At 39.4% G+C, this 20,606-nt stretch overlaps 2 protein-coding genes across 3 annotated transcripts; both read left to right on the top strand.

Annotated features, from left to right (window-relative positions):
- Nucleotides 1-4,059: 4,059 nt before the first annotated feature.
- On the top strand, nt 4,060-10,597 carry LOC133926446 (uncharacterized). Its single transcript, XM_062372390.1, has 18 exons — nt 4,060-4,337; nt 4,457-4,638; nt 5,199-5,303; nt 5,398-5,469; nt 5,567-5,714; nt 6,347-6,429; nt 6,653-6,708; nt 7,342-7,478; nt 7,550-7,640; nt 7,739-7,804; nt 7,875-8,097; nt 8,576-8,677; nt 8,869-8,954; nt 9,075-9,197; nt 9,294-9,363; nt 9,456-9,547; nt 9,852-9,956; nt 10,151-10,597. The coding sequence occupies exons 1-18, from the start codon at nt 4,168-4,170 to the stop codon at nt 10,262-10,264; spliced, it is 2,025 nt and encodes a 674-aa protein (XP_062228374.1). The 5' UTR covers nt 4,060-4,167; the 3' UTR covers nt 10,265-10,597.
- Nucleotides 10,598-13,525: 2,928 nt separating this feature from the next.
- LOC133926445 (uncharacterized) lies at nt 13,526-19,977 on the top strand. Of its 2 annotated transcripts, XM_062372389.1 has the most exons (18): nt 13,530-13,900; nt 14,052-14,221; nt 14,735-14,842; nt 14,918-14,989; nt 15,098-15,245; nt 15,779-15,861; nt 16,750-16,805; nt 17,034-17,161; nt 17,247-17,337; nt 17,434-17,499; nt 17,601-17,823; nt 18,023-18,124; nt 18,283-18,368; nt 18,457-18,579; nt 18,992-19,061; nt 19,152-19,243; nt 19,378-19,482; nt 19,576-19,977. In XM_062372389.1, exons 1-18 carry the CDS (start codon nt 13,572-13,574, stop codon nt 19,687-19,689), a joined length of 2,166 nt encoding a protein of 721 aa, XP_062228373.1. In that variant the 5' UTR covers nt 13,530-13,571; the 3' UTR covers nt 19,690-19,977. The 2 variants fall into 2 exon arrangements, with proteins under 2 accessions (XP_062228371.1, XP_062228373.1); XM_062372387.1 differs by having other exon boundaries at nt 13,526-13,900; nt 19,378-19,977.
- The last annotated feature ends 629 nt before the right edge of the window (nt 19,978-20,606 follow it).

Below are 20,606 nucleotides of genomic sequence, written 5' to 3'. Positions count from 1 at the left end.
TCAAGTCAATGCACGGGCGTCCATATGGGCAAACAACATTGATCGAAGCAACGGCGCCTAGCTCACGGGACAGGCCGTCCCATTAGGGTAGGGTGTGTTTGGTTGTAAGGATAATTTTAGATGGGATTAGGGGTGAAAATGGATCGGAATTGGTCGAAACAAAGTTTCACTGTATTTAAAATCATTTTTTTAAATCAAATTTAAATATGGATAGTTATGATCACGGATAGTATCGGAAACGAATACAAAACGATCGAAAACGAATACGATCAGCGAATATTTACCAAAATATAAAAAATCACTTAAATTGTATGTAGGACTCCCTACGCAATAGCTGAGATAATATAATCTATGCACTTGGTCCCTTGGATAATAAACAACACGACTTAGTTTATCGTAACTTCAAAAGCTCACATGATTATGCTTGGTACAAATTTATATAACACTTAGACTTAGTAAATATATTTAGACTTAGTTCATCACAAACTCACAAAACTAATAAATACTAAAAATAGCATATACACAAACGGAAGGGAGTGTCTTCCTCAGAACGGACCTGTCGCCATAGGGAATGAAGACGGCGAGGGCACCCAGCCTCGCGTTGCACGCGGCGACGAGCGTGGACAGCACCACCGTCAGGTCGGGTGGGAATCGGTAGACGACCACATCCCTACCCTTGGTCAGCATCCTAATGGTTGAGAGAGAAGCGCCCCATTTAAAAAGGTAAAAATGTCACCCTTCCAACAGCGGCACATTAAAATAAAAAAAATGTTCTTTTCTCTTGCTCTTAAAATTCAAAACACTATCAAAATTATCATGAAAATTTCTATAAAAAAATTGTGATGTAGAGGAACATGGATTTTGTCGGAATCATGTGATACCTTGCCGGCAAGCTTGTTGACCCTCCGACTTAGTGTGGAGCGGCGGCAAGGCGATTGTGCGGGGACACGGAGACCTTTGCATTTGTGGCTCAAGCTCCGAAGTGATCACGGCTATGAGGAACTAGAAGAGAGGCTAGTGGTGGCTTATCCGAGTGGATGCCTTGTCTTTATGACTTTGTGTCTTAAAGGCCATGATCGAGTGCCGATTGGAAGCATATACTTTGTGAAGCTCAAACGTGGATTAGAGGTGGTATTCATGCCATCGATACCACGAGAAAAAATTCTTGTGTCGAGTTTGCTCTCTTTACCTTATTTACGTTTTCGTATTTACTTACTTGCAATTTACCTTCTTAGATAAGTTGCAAGCGCTTTGATCGGTAGAGTAGACACACTAGATAAACCTAGAGCATATTTAGATAGAAATATTTTGTATTATTTTTGGAACTGAAATAGTTTTAAGTGTCCTAATTCACCCCCGCCCTCTTAGGATATCACCGATCCCTACAATTGATATCAGAGTCTCGTACTCTTGATAGACTTAAAATCGTAGAGTTGTGACATTCAGGGTTGGGATGGATTCCTATAGTGCTCTACTTTCTAATGGTATAAATTTTCCGCGTTGAAAAATTTTATTGTCTTGTTATTTGCAAGCTAGAGGCTTAGATCTTTGGAGAATCACCGAGAAAGGTATGAAACATCGCATCACCAACAAAGAGAGGCAATTAGATGCATTGGCAAAGAGTATCATTTTATCATCTATATGTGTTGATGCATTTAATCTTATTTATTTTCTCACCAATGCATATGATATTTGAAATAGTCTCATTGAAATACATGAAGGCATAAAGGATATGCACAATGAGAAATATCATGTGCTTATTACTAAGCTCAATGGCATCAAGCAACTACCCTATGAAAATGCTAATGATATGTATTCTCGTTTGAACATTCTTGTTAATGAGATCAATTGGTTATGTTTAACGCTAATTGAAGATGATCAAGTGGCGAGAAGAATACTTCATACTCATCTTCCGAAGTACAAGTTGATAGTCTGTATCATCTATGACAATAATGACATTAAGAAGATAACTTCAGGTCAAGTGTTCGGCAAGATCACTACCCATGATATGACAATGAATATGATGATGGAAGCTTCTTCCTCATCCGACACTAAGAACCTTACCCTCACAAGCAAAAAAAGATCAATACTAACACATGAAGGTAAGGATGAGGAAACAAGAGTAAGAGTCAAGCTCAAGCGAAGATGATGGTGATCGATGAAGAGAGCTATGAAGAGGATGATCACAGCACATTAAGTGATGAAGAAATTGATCCTAAGATGGTCAAGCTCTTCTCAATGTTAGAGAAAAATATGAAGAAGATCAATGCCAAGGTTGATTATTCTATCTCCATTGAAGACTTGGTCAAAACAATTGATCATATAAAGAAGGAGAAGAAAAATACCAAGAACAGGAGAGAGAGAGACAAGGGGAAGAGCCAAAGCATTCGCAAGCATACAAAGATATGTGAGTGACGATCAAGATTTAAGCTCAAGTGATGAGAGCATCACCATCCACTCCTCCAAAAGAAACTCTTCTTCAAAGTCATTATCACACAAGTCGTCTCGCAAGCCATCTCACAAGTGTCTTATGGCCAAAGATATGGATAGCGATGTAAGTGATGATGAATCTGATGAGGATTCTACCTCCTACGATGAACTCATTCATTTGATCCATGAGCAACAAAAAGCCCTTAAGAAACATCGCGGGGTGTTGGACTTTGCGGCGTCTTCCAGAGTTTAGGGCTTGTCGTCCAGCTCGGCCAGTGGACCGAGCTCCTATGTCGTCAGCTGCTTCGATTGCGTCCCTGCGGCGAAGCGAGGTGTTCGACGACGGTGATCCACGGAGAAAGAAGAAGAAGTCCCTAGTTGAATTCAAATGTATTTTGTTCTACATGTTTTGTTTTGTAAAATAGGGATATATTGTTCTCCTGCTTTAATATAAATCCAACCTCTTCGGAAGAAAAAAAAAACTAGGATGCAGAGGCACCGATTGTGACTCTTGTAGACTTTTTACTCTAGCACCAATTAGTACGAGTAAATAGCATCTTCAGCATCGTGTGGTCTTAACAAGTGGGTCAAGCACATGAATGGTTCCACACCTATTATCTTTTTGGATGAGTCTTATTTTCAGTGCTCCTACAAATTTGATATGACTAAGCAAAATACCTTAATATTTAGCTATTTTTGCCTAAAAACATTTGAATGTATATATTTGATTCGTGAAGTCAATAAGTACATCTAACTATTGATTTACACCAATACTACTTGATAGATTGTAATAACCCATGTGTTGACGTGGTAGGATTAACCCCCACATTAAGAGTTTAGGTTGGTTGAAGTCAGCTTATAGACTCAAGTGGTCTAACCATTTTACACAAAATGTCGACATGAGTAAAATCAATTATACAAATACTTATTTAAAATTAGAATATGTGTTTATCAATTGTACATATCGAAGAGTAGAATATAGATTTTATATATGTTCAAACCTCTCAAGGATAATAACAATACATCGTGTGCTACATTGATTAATATTATAAAAAGATAACTACAATGTGGTGTGTCTAGATCTACTTCTATGAATCTTAGTGAGTTCTCTTTTATTCTAAATCCTAAAGTTCTTGTCAAATTAATCTGATCATGACTTGAATGTGCTATGGATCTCTGCTTCTATTCAACTTCGTATTCTTTCTGTTTGACTCTCTGACTTGTCTATTTCATCCTCTCTATCATATTTTTCTCTAACCTCTTACCCCTCTTTCTACTTACTGCCTCCTCTCCTTATATAATCCGGGCCAGGGATGTATATACTCGAAATCTTAAGTGTAATCTTCCAAAATTATATTATTTAATGATTTTTTATCCATAAATACTTTCCATGTATTAACTAAAATTTAAAATAATTAACAATACGCAACCCGAAACAACCAGCACAAACCAAAGCTTATTTGTAGCTGCAGAGAATGTGTCATCTCCCAAAACTAGAATCATATTGACATATTCTATCGAGCTCGCTTTCCAAAAGAGGCAGTCTGCCTCCTGATCTCTTCTGACCAGGCAGAGTTAACTATATTAGCTCAGCTTTTTTTTTTTTTGATAAAGTACTATATTAGCACACTTCACTTACCAGCGAGCACACTGACTTCCACAGCTCCGCCGCTCTCCTCTCATCCTCTCTCCCGAGTCACGACCCGTCGCCGGCTCGATCGCGACTTGACGGCAGCGATGCATCTCCACGCCTCGGGCGCCACCGAGAAGGTGACCGCGCCATACGGGTCCTGGGAGTCGCCGATCAGCGCCGCCGCCGTCTCCGCCGCCGGGAGGACGACAGAGGGGCTCGCCGTCGCCGGCGACGGCCGGCTCGTCTGGGTAGAGACGCGCCCGGAGGAAGGGGGGTACGCCTAAGCATCCGCTCCCTTTTCACCGCACCCAAATTTTAGAACCCATCGTCGTGTCCGGTGGTTTTTTTTTTTTTTTTTTTTTGGTCTGAAGCTGTGGAAATTTTCGTCGTCAGGCGCGCGGTTCTCGTGAAGGAATCAGCAGAGCCCAGCGGTGAGGCTCTGGATGTAACGCCGCAGGGGTTCGCGGTGCGGTCTCTCGCCCAGGAGTACGGCGGTGGGGCTTTCGCCGTGCAAGGGGATGTTGTTGTGTTCTCTAACTATAGCGACCAGCGTCTGTACAGGCAAACCATAGGAGGTACGGAGTTGAAGCTAAGTTTAGCTATGGCTATAAGCATTACATAGGCGCATTGCCGTCGCTTTCTCCGTTCATGAATACTTGTCACACCACATTTTCCGAATGTATAATAGGGCTGTAGGTGACTGGATTAGTCGGTACCAATAGTTGGATCAAAATCGAAGGCCTAGCTTCGTTGGGGGCACTGTTAAGCATTGACCTTAGCTGAAAACACTGTAGCATGTGCATTGTTTGGGTTAGCGTGGCACTTGATCAGGGCCCTTGGGATCGCTGAATTGACAGGCCAGATCCAGTGCAGTCTCCTTTGTGCGATCTCGGTTATGGATAGGCACATTACCCAAATGCTGCTTGTATCTGTATGACATCACACAACAATGGATGCTTATTCCCATGATTTGAACTGTAAACTAACTTTGATTATCAGAAGGTTGATTTTGTGAACCTTTTTGGTCTCAAGTCTTGATTACTAAGCGTCACTCTACAGTGTTTATTTAATCTCATTTGTCAGAAAGGGATATTCTGTGACTGACCTTTCCAAAATATTTTTTTGTTGGTTTCAGATAACTCACCACTACCACTGACACCAGATTATGCTGGATCAGTAGTCCGCTATGCGGATGGTGTATTTGATCCTCACTTCCGTCGTTTTGTAACTATAATGGAAGGTGATGAGTCCTATTCCATGTAGCATGTCAATAGTGCTGCTTTGTTTACATTTATTCTTTTGAGAAGGGGGAAAAAGTTCAAATTTGACTGCAGATCATCGCCACAATAGCTCCAATCCCGTCACAACAATTGCTGCTGTAAGAATCAGTGAACGAGATGTCGACGGTAAGGAACCCTTGGGTTACATACCTAATGCATCAGGTTGTTCTTAAGAGTTAAGATATTTAGGCTTATTTGTAACTTGTTCATCTTTTTGCCTCAGAACCTACTATGCTGATCAGCGGCAATGACTTTTATGCCTTCCCACGTATTGATCCAACTGAAAAACGTATGACATGGATTGAATGGAGTAACCCGAACATGTCTTGGGATAAATCACAACTATGGGTTGGATATTTCAATGAGAAAGGGTAATATCTTAATTCCATGCTTTGTGTTTTCCACTTCACCAGCTGGTGGAGTCTTTTTTTTTTATAATAGGTGTTGTTACATCCTTTATCACTGTGTATTTGCGAATGAGCGTGAAGTCTTTCATGCCTACTAGCTACATATCTTCAGCATCAGTCTATATTCTATGTCACTCCATATCTGTAGTTAGTTTACAGCAAATGTTTAGCTGTTCGCAGTGGTGGAGCTAGAAAACGAGCAGTGGGTGTGCACAAGCATAACAACAGAACTAACCACGTGCAATTTGACTAATACTATACAAATTTATACCTAACATTAAACTACTCACTGGTGACATCTAGGATTTTTGGGGGTGCCCGGGCATACCCGGAACACCGCCTAGCTCCACCAATGGCTGTTCAAGATTGTACTTAACATAGTCTAGTTATTGTTTATTTAGGATATAGGATATGGTAACATTAGATGTATTTGGCGTTAGATCTGATGATCAATTTGATAGGGTATTTATTTGTTCCAATTCCTTTTTTCCTTTAAAAGGATCAATGGTTGAGTTGTTTGTTGCTTCAAGCATGCATTATGCTTCGTGATCTTCTTCCAAGATTTACAGATTTATTGCAGTGTTTATTATGCGCAGGGAGGTACAAAAACGGATTTGCATTGCTGGTGGAGACTCAACATTAGTGGAATCTCCTACTGAACCCAAGTGGTCTTCAAAAGGTATTTGCAATTTAATACTGATTTTTCTCATAGTTTTACACGCATTTTAAGTGCAATGATTCAAGGACATACTATAATTTCATGCTTATACTTATCTGGTATTTGTTTCTACATGAATAGTTGACTTTCTGCTGTTGAAATTATTTAGTTGGTTTTGATTTCACTAGAATAAACACAAACTACATTTTAAAATTCTCACTTAATTCAATCGACTTTGCTTTAGGGGAGCTGTTCTTCATAACAGATCGACGGAGTGGATTTTGGAATATTTATAAATGGGTATAATTTTCCCTGGAACCTTTATTTGTTTCTATTCAGTTGTTTATTGATCTGATTGCGTTCCCAGATTGGCAAATGCATATCTGTCTGCATTGCCATTGGGGAATATCTATCTGTTGCCCACAACCCTCTAATTGCTCATCTGTTCTATATGTATTACTTGCATCTACTTTTTCCCAGCCTAATTTCGTTATACACTTTTACGTCCAATTTGTATCTTTTACAGGAACAGTTGTTATTTTGGCAACTCCATTGTATAGGCAACAGTTATTATTTATGTTATAGCCTACTCTCTCTGACTAGGATGATGGTAGCTAAAAATAGTGTTCTGAACACATATTGTCATTTTTTTGTAATTATCCTTTTTGTCTTGTTATCTCTATTTATGTTTTTTAGCTCAATGGGACATCAATTTGATGCCCCAGCTCCAATTTTATTGAAACTATTCAACAGCAATTTAGCCCTGTCCATGACAGTTAAAAGCCCAACATTTTCTGCTGGTTCTCAAAGTATCACCAACACACAAAATTTGATCATTACATCCACATAACATAGAACACAACTATTCATGCGATAAAAAAAACTTTTAACTCTTCCTGTATGAATATTTATGTGCTGATTTGTGTATGACAGGATGAGCAGAGTAATGTGGTAATGCCACTGTATTCACTTGATGCTGAATTCTCAAAGCCAATGTGGAATTTTGGTGTTAGCTCCTATGATTTCCTTGGAAAGGATGACTCAAGTCACAAAATCATTTGCTGTTACAGGTTTTCGCATTTTCTGATACTTGTTTTATTTTATGTAATTCAGAAGAATAAACCAGTTTTTTCTTATCCAGGCAGAATGGACGATCATATGTTGGGGTGCTTGACCATGATTTGGGATCCTTTTCAAAAGTTGACATTCCCTTCTCTGCTGTAACTAACATAGTAAGTACAATATCTGATGAGTTACCTTAAGAACTAATATTTTGTAAGATTAGGAACTTGCTGCTAATGCTTTTACTTAAATCTTGCTGATTTTTTAGGTGTCTGGAGATGGATCCTTCTATGTTGAGGGTGCATCTGCTAGTCTTCCAGTATCAATAGCAAAGGTTCACTTAACTACCTTAATTGATTTTTTTTCAGTGCATAATTGAGCTTCATCCTTTGTTTTTCCACCAGGTGACACTTGATGAAAACAGAACTACGGCAACTGATTTCTCTATAGTTTGGTCCTCCTCAGAGGATGTTACAAAATATAAATCTTACTTTAGCTTGCCTGAATTTGTGGAGTTTCCAACCGTAGTCCCTGGTCAACATGCATACGCTTATTTCTATGCTCCGTATAATCATAATTTCCAAGGTCCAACAGATGAAAAGCCTCCGTTACTGGTCAGAACCCATGGTAATCAGTCATATCTTTGCTTATATTATTTTCTTGAAGGTGCCAAAGCACAGCGCATGCTCATTTCTGTTATAATTTTTTATTTGTCTTTTTCATTGACTCTCTATGTATATCCTTTCTTATTTTTAATGTCATTTATGTTCATATCATAGCAGAATTTATGAGGAAATATGTTACGTTGGGTTTCATGTATTTTGTAGACTTGTAGTAGTATATAAGAGTGACAATTCTTTGTCTGTTGCTTCAGTTTTTTTTTTTTTTAGTGAACAGTCTGTTACTTCAGTGTTTCCATTTAAACAAACTGTTTGTGCACTTTGATTATAAAAGAGCATACAATGGTTCTAAATAACTTGATTTACCAACTCAATGAATTTCTAAGGGTAGTAAAATCAATCTTTTGCCCAATTGCTTGGCAAAGCATCACAAGTAAAAACGTCTCTTAACATTACTGTAATTTTTTGACATCTTCAATTTTCAGGTGGACCTACAGATGAAGCACGTGGCATTCTGGATCTTAGTGTGCAGTACTGGACGAGCCGAGGATGGGCATTTGTTGATGTTAACTATGGGGGCAGCTCAGGTCTTTGGCTCTTTCTTGTCTCAGCTTATATATCTGATGATGGACCGCACATTCTTTGTACTTCCAGATCTGATGCATTAATTAATTATTCAATGATGAATGTCCATCATCTTATTACAAGCACCTTAATCTGTTTACTATCAAAAATTTTGGTGGTAATAGTTATTAACGTTTTCTTCGCTTTCTTGAAGGCTATGGGAGAGAATTTCGAGAGAGGCTTTTAGGGCAATGGGGCGTCGTTGATCTAAATGATTGCTGCAGTTGTGCTACATTTCTGGTATGGTTTGTTCAGACTGACAAACCCTGTTCATTATTTCTTGTAGAGGCTGTAATCAGCATTTACAGTTGGTACTAAGAAAAGATGAACGGACATGCTAATACCATGCTGATGGTTAAGGTGGAAACTGGAAGAGTGGACGGGCAACGGCTTTGTGTTACAGGAGAATCTGCTGGTGGATTCACAACTTTAGCTTGCCTTGCTTTCAGACAGACCTTCAAGGCTGGTTCATCTTTATATGGGGCAAGTTTCGGTTGTCATAGAATTTTCTCCTTTTGGCTTCAGCTTAATACAGCTAAGAACTTATACATATGGGGGTTATGCTATGTTTATAAGCAGATTGCTGACTTAGCTTCATTGAGAGAAGGAATGCACAAGTTTGAGGCATACTACATTGACAACCTTGTGGGTAAGGAGCTTGTGCTCATCTATTCTGGAAATGGATATCCAGTTCTTATTCGTGATTCTATTAACAACATCACTGTACCTCCAATATTCCAGGGAATAAACAGGCTTACTTTGAGAGATCACCGATAAACTTTGTTGACAAATTTACATGTCCCGTGATTTTGTTTCAAGGATTGGAGGACACGGTAAAGTGACCTGAACTTAAATAGTTGAGGATATGCTAATGCTACCCACTATGTTAGGTTTTAGGATATGGCAGAAAAGTTCTAACTATTTATTATCATTTATTTAGTTTATTAGTTATGTTTTGCTATTCATCAGCAGTATGGGAAGAAACATGTCCACTTATGGCATCATCAACTATCTAGTGATGAATCAAATCCAAACTGTTAATCAAGAGAATAACGAGGGAATAAATATCTGCTAGGAGTGGCTTACCAGTGTGTCAGTATTCCGCATCTTACCAGCTTTCATTTCGATGATCTTCAGGTTGTATCACCAGATCAGGCAACAAAAATATATAAGGCCATAAAGGACAAAGGGCTTCCGGTTGCTTTGGTTGAGTATGAAGGGGAACAACATGGTTTCCGCAAGGTCTAATGTTCACTCTGTTGCTTTAATTATCTCCTAATATACTGAGGTCCTCAACTAGCTTGAATATCTAGTATACTATGAAAGCTGACCAGACTATCTCCTGTTGCTCTCTGCCAATTTAAACTTTAGTTTCAGTAGAATAAACTCAAATATACACTGCGGGTAGCTCATGCTTGATGCATTTTTTGGAACAGGGCGAGAACATCAAATTTACCTTGGAGCAAGAGATGGTGTTCTTCGCCAGATTAGTGGGGCGGTTCAAGGTGGCTGATGACATAACACCAATCAAGATCGAGAATTTCGATTAGCCCTTGTAGACATTTTAAAAGGCAGAAACCTGTTCTTCAACAGTTCAACTGAACTTTAGACTATCGGCCAGTGCCTATGGGGCATGAGCAATAACGGAAGCAAGCTTTGGTTAGTTTTCCCCAGATTTTTCTCGGTTGTGGATAAGCGTATTACCCAAACGCTTCATGTATCTGTATGACATTGCGCAACAATGGATGCTTTCAACAATTCGTGTTGCAAGAATGCTGAAATGTGGATTGGGCAGAAGCTGCGACAAAGGAAGCTGAATTTTGACGAGCGGAAGCTGTGACAAAGGAAATCATAATGCCATTACCTGGTAATTTTGCCGCTTCTTTCTTTGGCTACACCAATGTCGACGTCCCATTCAGAACCAGCTGGTTGCGGTGTTTTGCCAAGTTGAAATATTTTAGTCGTGTTTGAGCAAATGGGCAAAATCAAACTAAAGTCCGAAGGTACATTGAACGTGATTCTTTTGGGTGCTTGAACTCGCGCTCTTTCTTTACGTCTTCTTGGTAGCAATGCAATGGCCAAATGGCCAATTTAATTTCTCTACGTACGCGAAGCAAGAGCTGAAGCTTTAAGCTTTTCAATGGCGACCTCGATCGGAGATTCAAGTCAATGTACGGGCGTCCATATGGGCCAAACAACATTTATCGAAGCAAGGGCGCCTAGCTCACGGGACAGGCCGTCTCTTTAGGTTAGAGTGTGTTTGGTTGTAGGGATAATTTTGGATGGGATTAGGGGTGAAAAGAAATGAAATTGGTCAGAACAAGGTTTCACTGTATTTGAAATCACATTTTTTTTGCCGGAAATAAATTCGAATACAATAGTTTAGATACAAATATGATTAAGGATAATGTCATAAATGAATACGACCGGTGAATATTTACCGGAATATAAAAAATCACTTAAATTGTATGTAAGACCGTAACAAAAACAAAAAGCATATTCATATAGGAAGTTACTACATAATAACTGAGGTAATATAATTCATACACTTAGTCACTTGGATAATAAACAACACGACTTAGTTCATCGCAATTTCAGAAGCTCACATGATTATGCTTATTACAAGCTCACACAGTACTTAGACTGAGTAAATATATTTAAACTTAGTTCATCACGAGCTCACAAAACAAGTAAAATACTAAAGATAGCATATACACAAATAAAAGGGAGTGTCTTCCTCGGAACGGGCCTGTCGCCATAGGGGAAGAAGACAGCAAGGGCACCAAGCCTCGCGTTGCACGCGGCGACGAGTGTGGACAGCGCCACCGTCAGGTCGGGTGGGAATCGGCAGATGACCACATCCCTGCCCTTGGTCGGCATCCCGATGGCTAACGATTTAGAGAGAAGCACCCTATTTAAAAAAGTAAAAATATCACCCTTCCAACAGGCGGCATATTTAAAAACAAAAAATGCTTCGTTCTCTTGCTCTTAAAATTCAAAACACTATCCAATTTATCATGAAAATTTCTATAAAAAAAACTTTGTGATGTAGAGGAACATGGATTTTGTCGGAATTTTTTCGGCATCATGCGATACCTTATCGGCCGCCTTTTTTGTGAAAGGGGAGGAATTTCATTAATTTGTCAATACAGTACATCGCCATCTTACAACCAACACCTCGGCAACAAAAGAGAATGCAAAAAAGTACAACGAAGACTTCTTCGCAATCTTCTTCCGCTCTGAGGTCGTCCGCCAGTCGCCATGCTACCAAGTCGAAGCCGCGTAGCTTAGATCGACAAGTCCTCCTACTGAGCACGATGAGGAAGCCCAATCATTGTGAAGTCGCAAAAGCCAACGACTCGAAATCTCCTCCAAGCCACATCTCTCGCATTGAAAAAGCATCGGCAGCGTCCCCACTGGAGTTGGTAGAGGAAGCACAAGTCCAGCATCGCTACCCTCAGCCACGTCAAAGATGACGATCCAGAACATATCTCTGCGGCCACTGACCGGAGCAACAGCAACCCAGAAGCACATACACAGAGATAACACAAAACTAGGGACAAAAACATCCCCCAAATATCAAACACATACATAAACATACCACACAAGTAGTCTACCATGGCCGTCATCCGAGCCGACCAGTATGAGAAGTCATCTCCATTGACGCCACCTAAGACCCAAGACCTACACCCACCAGACCAAAATCTACACCATACGAGCTCTAGAACTACCCTACTAGCTACACCAGACGTCAATCCGCCAGTTTGCTTCCCCTTCTAAGGCCTGAGAGCCTATCGAAGGAAAGGGATCGTCCGGACCGACGCTGTGATCAGGAAATCACCTTGAGTTCGTCTTGTGCTACTGTAGTTGGGAAACGACTCAAGTGGATAAGGTTTAACTGAGCTCTTTTTGCCGGTCGCCTTTTTCCTCTCAAGCATACAATGCATGTATTTCATTACATGGTTATGTCATTGAAAAGATCACTACTCTAGAACTCACAATCGATGACCAGTTATCAGTATCAGTTTGTCTAGAACTGGTACTAATATGGTACTCCCTCCGTTTCGTAATGTTTATCCACGCCCACCATTATATACAAACCAAGAAGTACTGAAATCGAATGAAAAAATGTAGTGAGATGACCATGCTACCCCTAATTAATGCAAGATTGAGAGCAAGTAACTCACCAGCATTAGAGTAAATGCATGCATGCACTTAAGGGCATAACAGGAAAATGGATCATAAAACATCCTTAGTTACCGCAATGGACAAACAATTTGAGACAAATACTCCCGAGGCTATGAACAAATATTACGAAATGGATGGAGTATCACTATTGATTCATACCCTCCAACTATCAAATCCATCAATAAGTCTGTTAGAATGGATAGTGATATCCACTTTCAGTAACGGTTCGTGTTACGAACTGGCAACGAAGTTCCATTGTCGGTTTGTGGTATGAACTGACAGTGAATCATCACTGCTGGTTTGTGTTACGAATTGTCAGTTATATGCTCTTTATAACTGCTGATTTTGTTTTCGCAATAGTAATTGATATGTGTAGTATATATTACACACGGTCATCCCTACCTCAAGACCGAATATAATAGAGTTTCTCTAATAAAATATTAGATAAGTTCAAATATATTATTATAGTTTAAAAAATAGCAGCTTGTGCATGCATAGTATGTACGTACGTATATCTTGTAATCGAAAAAAGAATATGCTGGATTCAAGAAAATCCCACATTATAGCGTACCAAAAGATAAGCAGTCCTGACTCCAGCACCTGCTGCTACTAAGCCGGAAAAACCCCACCAAAACCTTTCATTATAAAACAGAGTCCGCACGCCCGCAAATGGCGACACGCCTCGCCTCCTTCTTCTCAATCTCACCAGCATATTGCCCCACCTCCGCCCCCGCCCACCTCCTCCTCCGCGCCCTTCCCCACGTCCGCCGCCGCCGCGCCCTCGCCTCGCCGCCCCGCATGTCCACCTCATCCGCCAACCCTGCGCCGCCCGCCGCCGCCGGCGGTGGCGGTGAGAAGCCCGCGGCGGCGCCGTACGGGTCCTGGAGGTCGCCCATCACCGCGGACGTCGTCTCCGGCGCCGAAAGGCGCCTCGGCGGGATGGCCCTCGCTGGGGACGGTCGCCTCCTCTGGATCGAGGGCCGCCCCGAGGAGAAAGGGTAACTACTAACTAGTTCTGTCTACTATGCTGCAAGTGGATGTGTCTGTTTGTGCATGGAGATTATACGGGCAAGGATTTATGAAGTGAAAAGCAATTTTGTAGGGTTTGTACTAATATTTGTTATTATATTAAATCAATTTTGTATTCAGGCGTATGGTTATTGTGAAGGAGGATGATAAGCCTATGGATGTCATACCTCAGGAATTTGCAGCACGCACCCTGGCACAAGAATATGGAGGTGGCGCATTTGCGGTTAATAAGAATGTTGTTGTGTTCTCGAATTACAAGGATCAACGTCTATACAAGCAAGCAATTGGAAGTAAGTAGGCTACTGCACTGTTGGTTTTGAGACTGGGGTGGTTAAGCCAACATAAATCAATCAAATTGCCCATAAAGATACATACCCAAGTTGGAATGCTGTGGACTTATGGTTTTTACTTTCATTGTCCAAAGTAATTTGGCAAATGCAGTACATTTACACTCCATTGCATACCAGTTTGTAGGCTACTGCATAGAGTTCATACCAGTGTGCCTTGACAAAAGGAAAAAAATCCAAAGCACAAGATTGAGTATCTAAAAATATTGATCTGTGAGAGCATCCACTCATCCAGCATGTAAATCTATAGGTATTCTAGCTAAATCTCTTTGTCCTTACTAGTCATGGTACGGGCTCATTAGTCATTACTCATTAGTGTTATCACATTAACTTAAATGAGCTATTTGATTTTTAGAACAGCCTTCGTCACTTCAAATATAATAAGAAGCAATTCCATATTAAATATTATCTTTTTTCTTTTTGAAATTATTTCACGTGATTATTTTTCCTTGTCAGTTGGAAGTCAGCCTGTTCCTCTTACACCTGATTATGGTGCGCCCAACATCAGTTATGCTGATGGTGTATTTGATCCTCACTTCAGCCGTTATGTTACTGTGATGGAAGGTTCTTAGCATCTGATTTGGTTCCAATATATCTAGTTACATGATAAACTACTAACTTGCTCACATTTCTTGATAGACTGTCGAAAGAGTAGCTTGAATCCCACAACAACAATTGCTGCTATAACCTTGAGCGGTGAGGATGTTCATGGTAAGATTTTCGAAAATGTGACAACAAGTACCAAGTTAGATTATGCTTGCTTTTGATGTTTGTTCATGTTTGCTCATAACAGTAGCTCACATATTTTCTATATTGAAGAACCAAAGGTGCTGATCAGTGGCAATGATTTCTATGCTTCTCCTCGCATTGATCGAAACAAAAGACAGATGGCATGGATTGAGTGGAGTCATCCAAACATGCCCTGGGATAAATCAGAACTTTGGGTTGGCCACTTTTCAGAAACTGGGTAAATAACATCATCTTTTGAACAACATATTAGAACATGTTGTCGTTTATTGCATTTGGATATGTCATAAACAAAAGAACTTGCTAATCTATACAAAAAAGCACAATTAAGCAATGAATCAGGATGATACCCGTGCACATCTAAAATTGTATCTCCACCAATTCTGATAAGGAGTTTGATTGTGCACTTCATGTATTAAATCTCCAAAAGATTGGACATCACATTGTAGTTAAGGAACACAACACATTTCAAGAACTAGCAATAGAAAACCAGGTATTGTCTGCTTTTTTTCGTCAGTTTGACTAGGACTTGCATATTTTTGTTTTAATCAAGGGAGAAATTACTGAGACATGATTTTTGTATTGGCAAACACCCAATTGCCAAGACCATAGCGATTATGTGATGCTGTTATTCTGAGCTTAAATCATGGTACTGTGCTTCTTTTTGGCTAGTAAGCTCTAGCATTACAGTCCATTGAACATGTTCACTGGTGCTGATTTAGCCCCACATATTCTTCATTCTTGATTCTGCAGAGATGTGGCCAAACGGGTTTGTGTTGCTGGTGGCAACCCATTGCTAGTGGAATCTCCTACTGAGCCTAAATGGTCTCCGAAAGGTATCATTTTGCCTGCTGTATTTATCCGTTATCTTATAAAAAAGAAACTTACTTGTGGACTGTGGTTGAGTGATAATAACATCAGGTTAATATTTTGTTCGTTTAGTATGTTTCTGAAATTTTTATGCTTGTACGAATGCAAACAAATTTATGTGGGGAGATAATATGAAATTTAATATTGTGACTTACCTCTGTTTCACATCCTATGTAACCATCATGCGCACAGACCAAGCAAGCACTGAATTAAAGTGGGGGAAAAGAGAATTGAACACACATACCCCTATCAAATGACATGCTATAATCACCTAACCTCGTTTACATCATTAAAATAGGGGTAGAGAGTGAAAATGTTGCAATAACTAGTCTTTTTTTCTTACTTGGGCAAGTATTTTTAAATGGCGACTGAGAGAAGAGACAGATATTATCAATTCTTATCTTACTCTTTCTGTTGGTGTACATCTCCATCAGTCAACTCGTCCATTGGATTTGGACCTCAGAACTAAATATGCTCTATTGACAATTTATTTCAGTTTTTTCAGTTAGTCATACATTTTATTGCACTCAACAGTTCTTGGAGCTATCTTTGCTCCAGCTAAATGTACTGGCATAGTTCATCCCATGCTATGTGATTTTGTTCACACATACAAAATGTTCTTCTTTAAAAAGATGGAAAAAGTGCTTTGGTATTAACTAGCTGGCCATGTGGATTTGTTGTTTTAGGGGCCTTTCGTTTGTAGTTCACGCTGCCTAGTGATTAAAGTGTTTTATGTTCAGATGTTCCTATGCAAAACAGCAACACTAACGACTACATATTTTTGTCTACAATACTGGGTCTAGCGAGTACCATGATCATATACCAGATTCCATTTAATACATTCAAACTTGCAGGCGAACTGTTTTTTGTAACTGACAGAGGGAGTGGATTTTGGAACATTCACAAATGGGTAATTATTTTTCTCTCCACTATTGAGTTTTTTGTAATACTATGCTGCAACTACATTTTGGTTCTACATATCGATTGAGATTTATTGTTGTAAGCAATGAGTTAAGAATTGATAAATCCTAACACATGTGACTCATGAGCGAGCTAATATCATGTTCCGTTTTTCTATCGTAATTCGTCATCTGAACTCTGTTTGCCATATTATTTCTCTACACTTGTTTGTCATCAGGTTGAACAAACCAATGAGATTGTTCCAGTGTATGCCCTAGATGCTGAATTTACAAGACCATTGTGGGTTTTTGGCATCAGCTCTTACGATTTTTATGGAAACAGCAATCACATCATTTTCAGTTACAGGTTTTGATAATAGAGCTTTTTTTGTTGTTGTCACTTTTGTTAATGAAACATCTTCAAATACCATAACAATAACTATGTTGCGCAGGCAGCAGGGAAGGTCATATCTTGGTGTGCTTGATTGTGATTCAGGTTCCGTTTCATTGCTTGACATACCTTTCTCCGATTTATCTAATGTGGTATGTGTCAAAATCGTCATTGCTCCAGGTTGAAAATTGAAGTATATATGCTTCTTTCTTGATCTATATTGGCTTGTTACTTGCTTGGTCTGGCAGGTCACTACAGATGATTACTTCTACATCGAAGGTGCTTCTGCAAGTATTCCACTATCAATTGCAAAGGTTTATTGGATGTGAAATCCACATTTTTGGCTATGTGTTGATGTGCAAATCTTGTGTATCGAATATCAATTGGTGAAGCACACATCTGTTGTTTCTTCCAGGTGACATTAAATGAGAGCAAAACAGAAGTAATTGATTTCTCAATAGTCTGGTCCTCCTCGACAGATGTCGTACAATATAAACCTTTCTTCAGCACACCGGAATTTATTGAGTTCCCTACATCCAAGCCTGGCCAGAAAGCTTATGCTTATTTCTACCCACCTTCAAATCCCAATTTTCAAGGTTTGCCAGATGAAAAACCTCCGTTGCTTGTCAAAACACATGGTAAGTGAGTTACTGAAACTTTTCTATGTCTTGAAATAATTATGCACTTTGACCCCCAAAAATATTTACGCAGACCTTTCAGCTTAATTTATTTTCTTTGGTTACTTAACTAAGAAATGGTTTTGTTAAGTAGGTTATTGGATTCTGTGTTTTTAGACGAAAACCACATAATACTTTGATACTCTTTAACAATTTTCAGGAGGACCTACAGCTGAAACACGTGCAATTCTGGACCTCAGTGTCCAATATTGGACAAGTAGAGGGTGGGCATATGTTGATGTTAACTATGGAGGAAGCACTGGTTTGTCCTAAACTTCCACAGTTTAGATTTCACCCTTTACGTAAAATGATGTGTAAGCTTTGTCTGTTTGTTATGGGGCTGCGATTGATTGCACTTAAGGCTCCGGGTCATTTTAATAACCATATCCTTACCAAATGTTAAACTTTATTATACTGAAGGTTATGGAAGAGAGTATCGGGAGAGGCTATTGGAGAAATGGGGTGTTGTTGATGTTGATGATTGCTGCAGCTGTGCAAGATTCCTGGTACATCCTTTGAGCAATGATTGAAATATCAAATTAACATTTTGAGAGATGAATGCACCTTAATGCATTGATTGTTCTTATTATCCAGGTGGAGAGTGGGAAAGTAGATGGACAACGACTTTGTATTACTGGTAGATCAGCAGGTGGATACACTACTTTAGCTTCACTTGCATTCAGAGACACATTCAAGGCTGGAGCTTCTTTGTATGGTGTAAGTTTTTGCTTTCTAGAATTCTACTGTTTCTGGATTGCCATAAATATACCCCAGATATTTATCTTCTATTCATGCTAGGCAACTTACTATTCACCCCCTTAATCCTTTTGTCAAGTGTCAGATACCTGGTTTTCAAGAACATACTTTTGGTCTTATGCACATCATTAAATGATATTGCTTGATAGATGGAACTAAGAATATAATAAACTTGACATACTTTCTGCAGGTGCTAAAGCAATAATGCATGTTTATGCTTGGTAATTTGCATTATTAGGATGATCAAAATATACAGTTGGCTTGGTGAAATAGCATTTGTTTGTTTACTGCAGTTATGTCATTTTAGTCTTTGTTTACACAGACATAATCATAAGAACTAACTGTATTGTGGTGTTACCAAATTAATGACTAGATTGGTGACTTGACTTTGATGAGAGCGGAGACACACAAATTTGAGTCCTATTATATCGACAATCTTGTAGGTAAGAAGGGTATTATCATTTCTTTTGCAAGATGTTTAACCCAATTTGTTGGTCTGGTTTATAGTTACTTATGCGGCTCCGTTGCTTCAGGAAATGAAAGAGCTTACTATGAGAGATCACCAATCAACTTTGTTGATCAGTTTACATGTCCGGTGATTTTGTTTCAAGGGTTGGAGGATAAGGTATGTGCTGACCATCAACGTAATAGATATCTTGACTGCATCAGTTGGTGGTATATTGATGTTTCTATGACATGACACAATTACATGAAGAGGGTGCTATAGGAAAATTTCTGATCCACTTTAATATTTCCCAGGTCGTGCCACCAAATCAGGCACGCAAAATATACAAGGCCTTAAAAGAGAAAGGTTTGCCTGTTGCTTTGGTGGAATACGAAGGGGAGCAGCACGGATTCCGCGAGGTAGTATTACCACTACTTATCGGTCTACACCTTAAATCCTGTTATTTTTTCATGGTTGTCATGGATTGTTACTTCTTTCACAATTTTGAACAGGCCAAGAACATCAAGTTCACCTTGGAGCAGCAGATGGTGTTCTTTGCCCGATTAGTTGGGAAATTTGAGGTGGCGGACGATATAACTCCAATCAAGATTGAAAACTTCGATTGATCTCTTCAAGAAGCAAGTATAGCAGCAGTTTACATTTTGTGGAGCATAACCTTTTGTTGGTGGTGTCTGGTTTGACGTTTTGCCGATGTATTCTGAATACTATAGCATCTTGGCCTGGGATTCTCGTCTTCCCGCAGCCTGCTTGTGTACTATACGCCTGTGCTATACGCCTGTACCCTCATCTTCGTTCTTCGGAGCGAAAACCTTCACTGTGTACTGCAGTGTATAGTCTGTTTGACCAAGATTAATGTTATAGAGTTGTAGCCTAGGCGCTTCATGAAGCTGAAACTACGTCGAACAAGTTAGTTTCTTGGGTAGTAGTAGAAAGGGGCTTTGAACTCTTATGGGTTGCAAGCTTCAAATAAATTCAAATAGCATTAGCCAAGTAGCTTCAATGTTTCAAATTCGGACACATGAATACTGATTCCGCACTCGTATAAATCAACCGACGATGCGTTACAGGTTAAAGATAAGAGAGTGCCTAAGCATATCTGAGTGAAAAAGCTTTAACCAGTATCGCTCAAATTTTCTTCTACGCTATTGTGTTTGTTCTGTTTCTGGATTCAGCGAAAATCTACTGATATCAAGAAAAATCTGGCGTCACAAATTTGATTGATAAGTAGAATAAAAGAACATTTGAAATCAAAACCGCTAGGGTAAAAGCAATGCATTCCGTTCAGTGTGTAGGAGAGAGCTAGTAGAGAAATATGTTCACCTTCCAAGGATCAAACTCTAGATTTGTTTATTGTGTTTTATAAAGGTGGAATTTTTTTAAAAGTAATAGATGATATATCCATCGATATTAAGACGTATGTGCTAATCTTATCGATCTCTAAATTTCATATCTCTGATTTTTAATAGATATTATATGAGTACGGTATATGATAGCGTGAGTAAATAAGTAAGCAAGAGTGCAG

Source organism: Phragmites australis, chromosome 8 (genome assembly GCF_958298935.1).
Source record: "Phragmites australis chromosome 8, lpPhrAust1.1, whole genome shotgun sequence".
NCBI lineage: Eukaryota > Viridiplantae > Streptophyta > Magnoliopsida > Poales > Poaceae > Phragmites > Phragmites australis.
Note: the sequence above shows the minus strand (reverse complement) of the source record. Positions and strands in the feature narration are given on the sequence as shown.

What these genes read in the sequence shown, in the direction of transcription:
- LOC133926445 (XM_062372387.1), top strand. Translation starts at nt 13,572, where the DNA reads ATGGCGACACGCCTCGCCTCCTTCTTCTCAATCTCACCAGCATATTGC. An exon ending in TTATGTTACTGTGATGGAAG is followed by an intron (nt 14,843 to 14,917) that starts GTTCTTAGCATC and finishes ATTTCTTGATAG; the next exon opens with ACTGTCGAAAGAGTAGCTTG. An exon ending in TTTGGAACATTCACAAATGG is followed by an intron (nt 16,806 to 17,033) that starts GTAATTATTTTT and finishes GTTTGTCATCAG; the next exon opens with GTTGAACAAACCAATGAGAT.
- LOC133926446 (XM_062372390.1), top strand. Translation starts at nt 4,168, where the DNA reads ATGCATCTCCACGCCTCGGGCGCCACCGAGAAGGTGACCGCGCCATAC. An exon ending in CAGTGAACGAGATGTCGACG is followed by an intron (nt 5,470 to 5,566) that starts GTAAGGAACCCT and finishes TTTTTGCCTCAG; the next exon opens with AACCTACTATGCTGATCAGC. An exon ending in TAACTATGGGGGCAGCTCAG is followed by an intron (nt 8,678 to 8,868) that starts GTCTTTGGCTCT and finishes GCTTTCTTGAAG; the next exon opens with GCTATGGGAGAGAATTTCGA.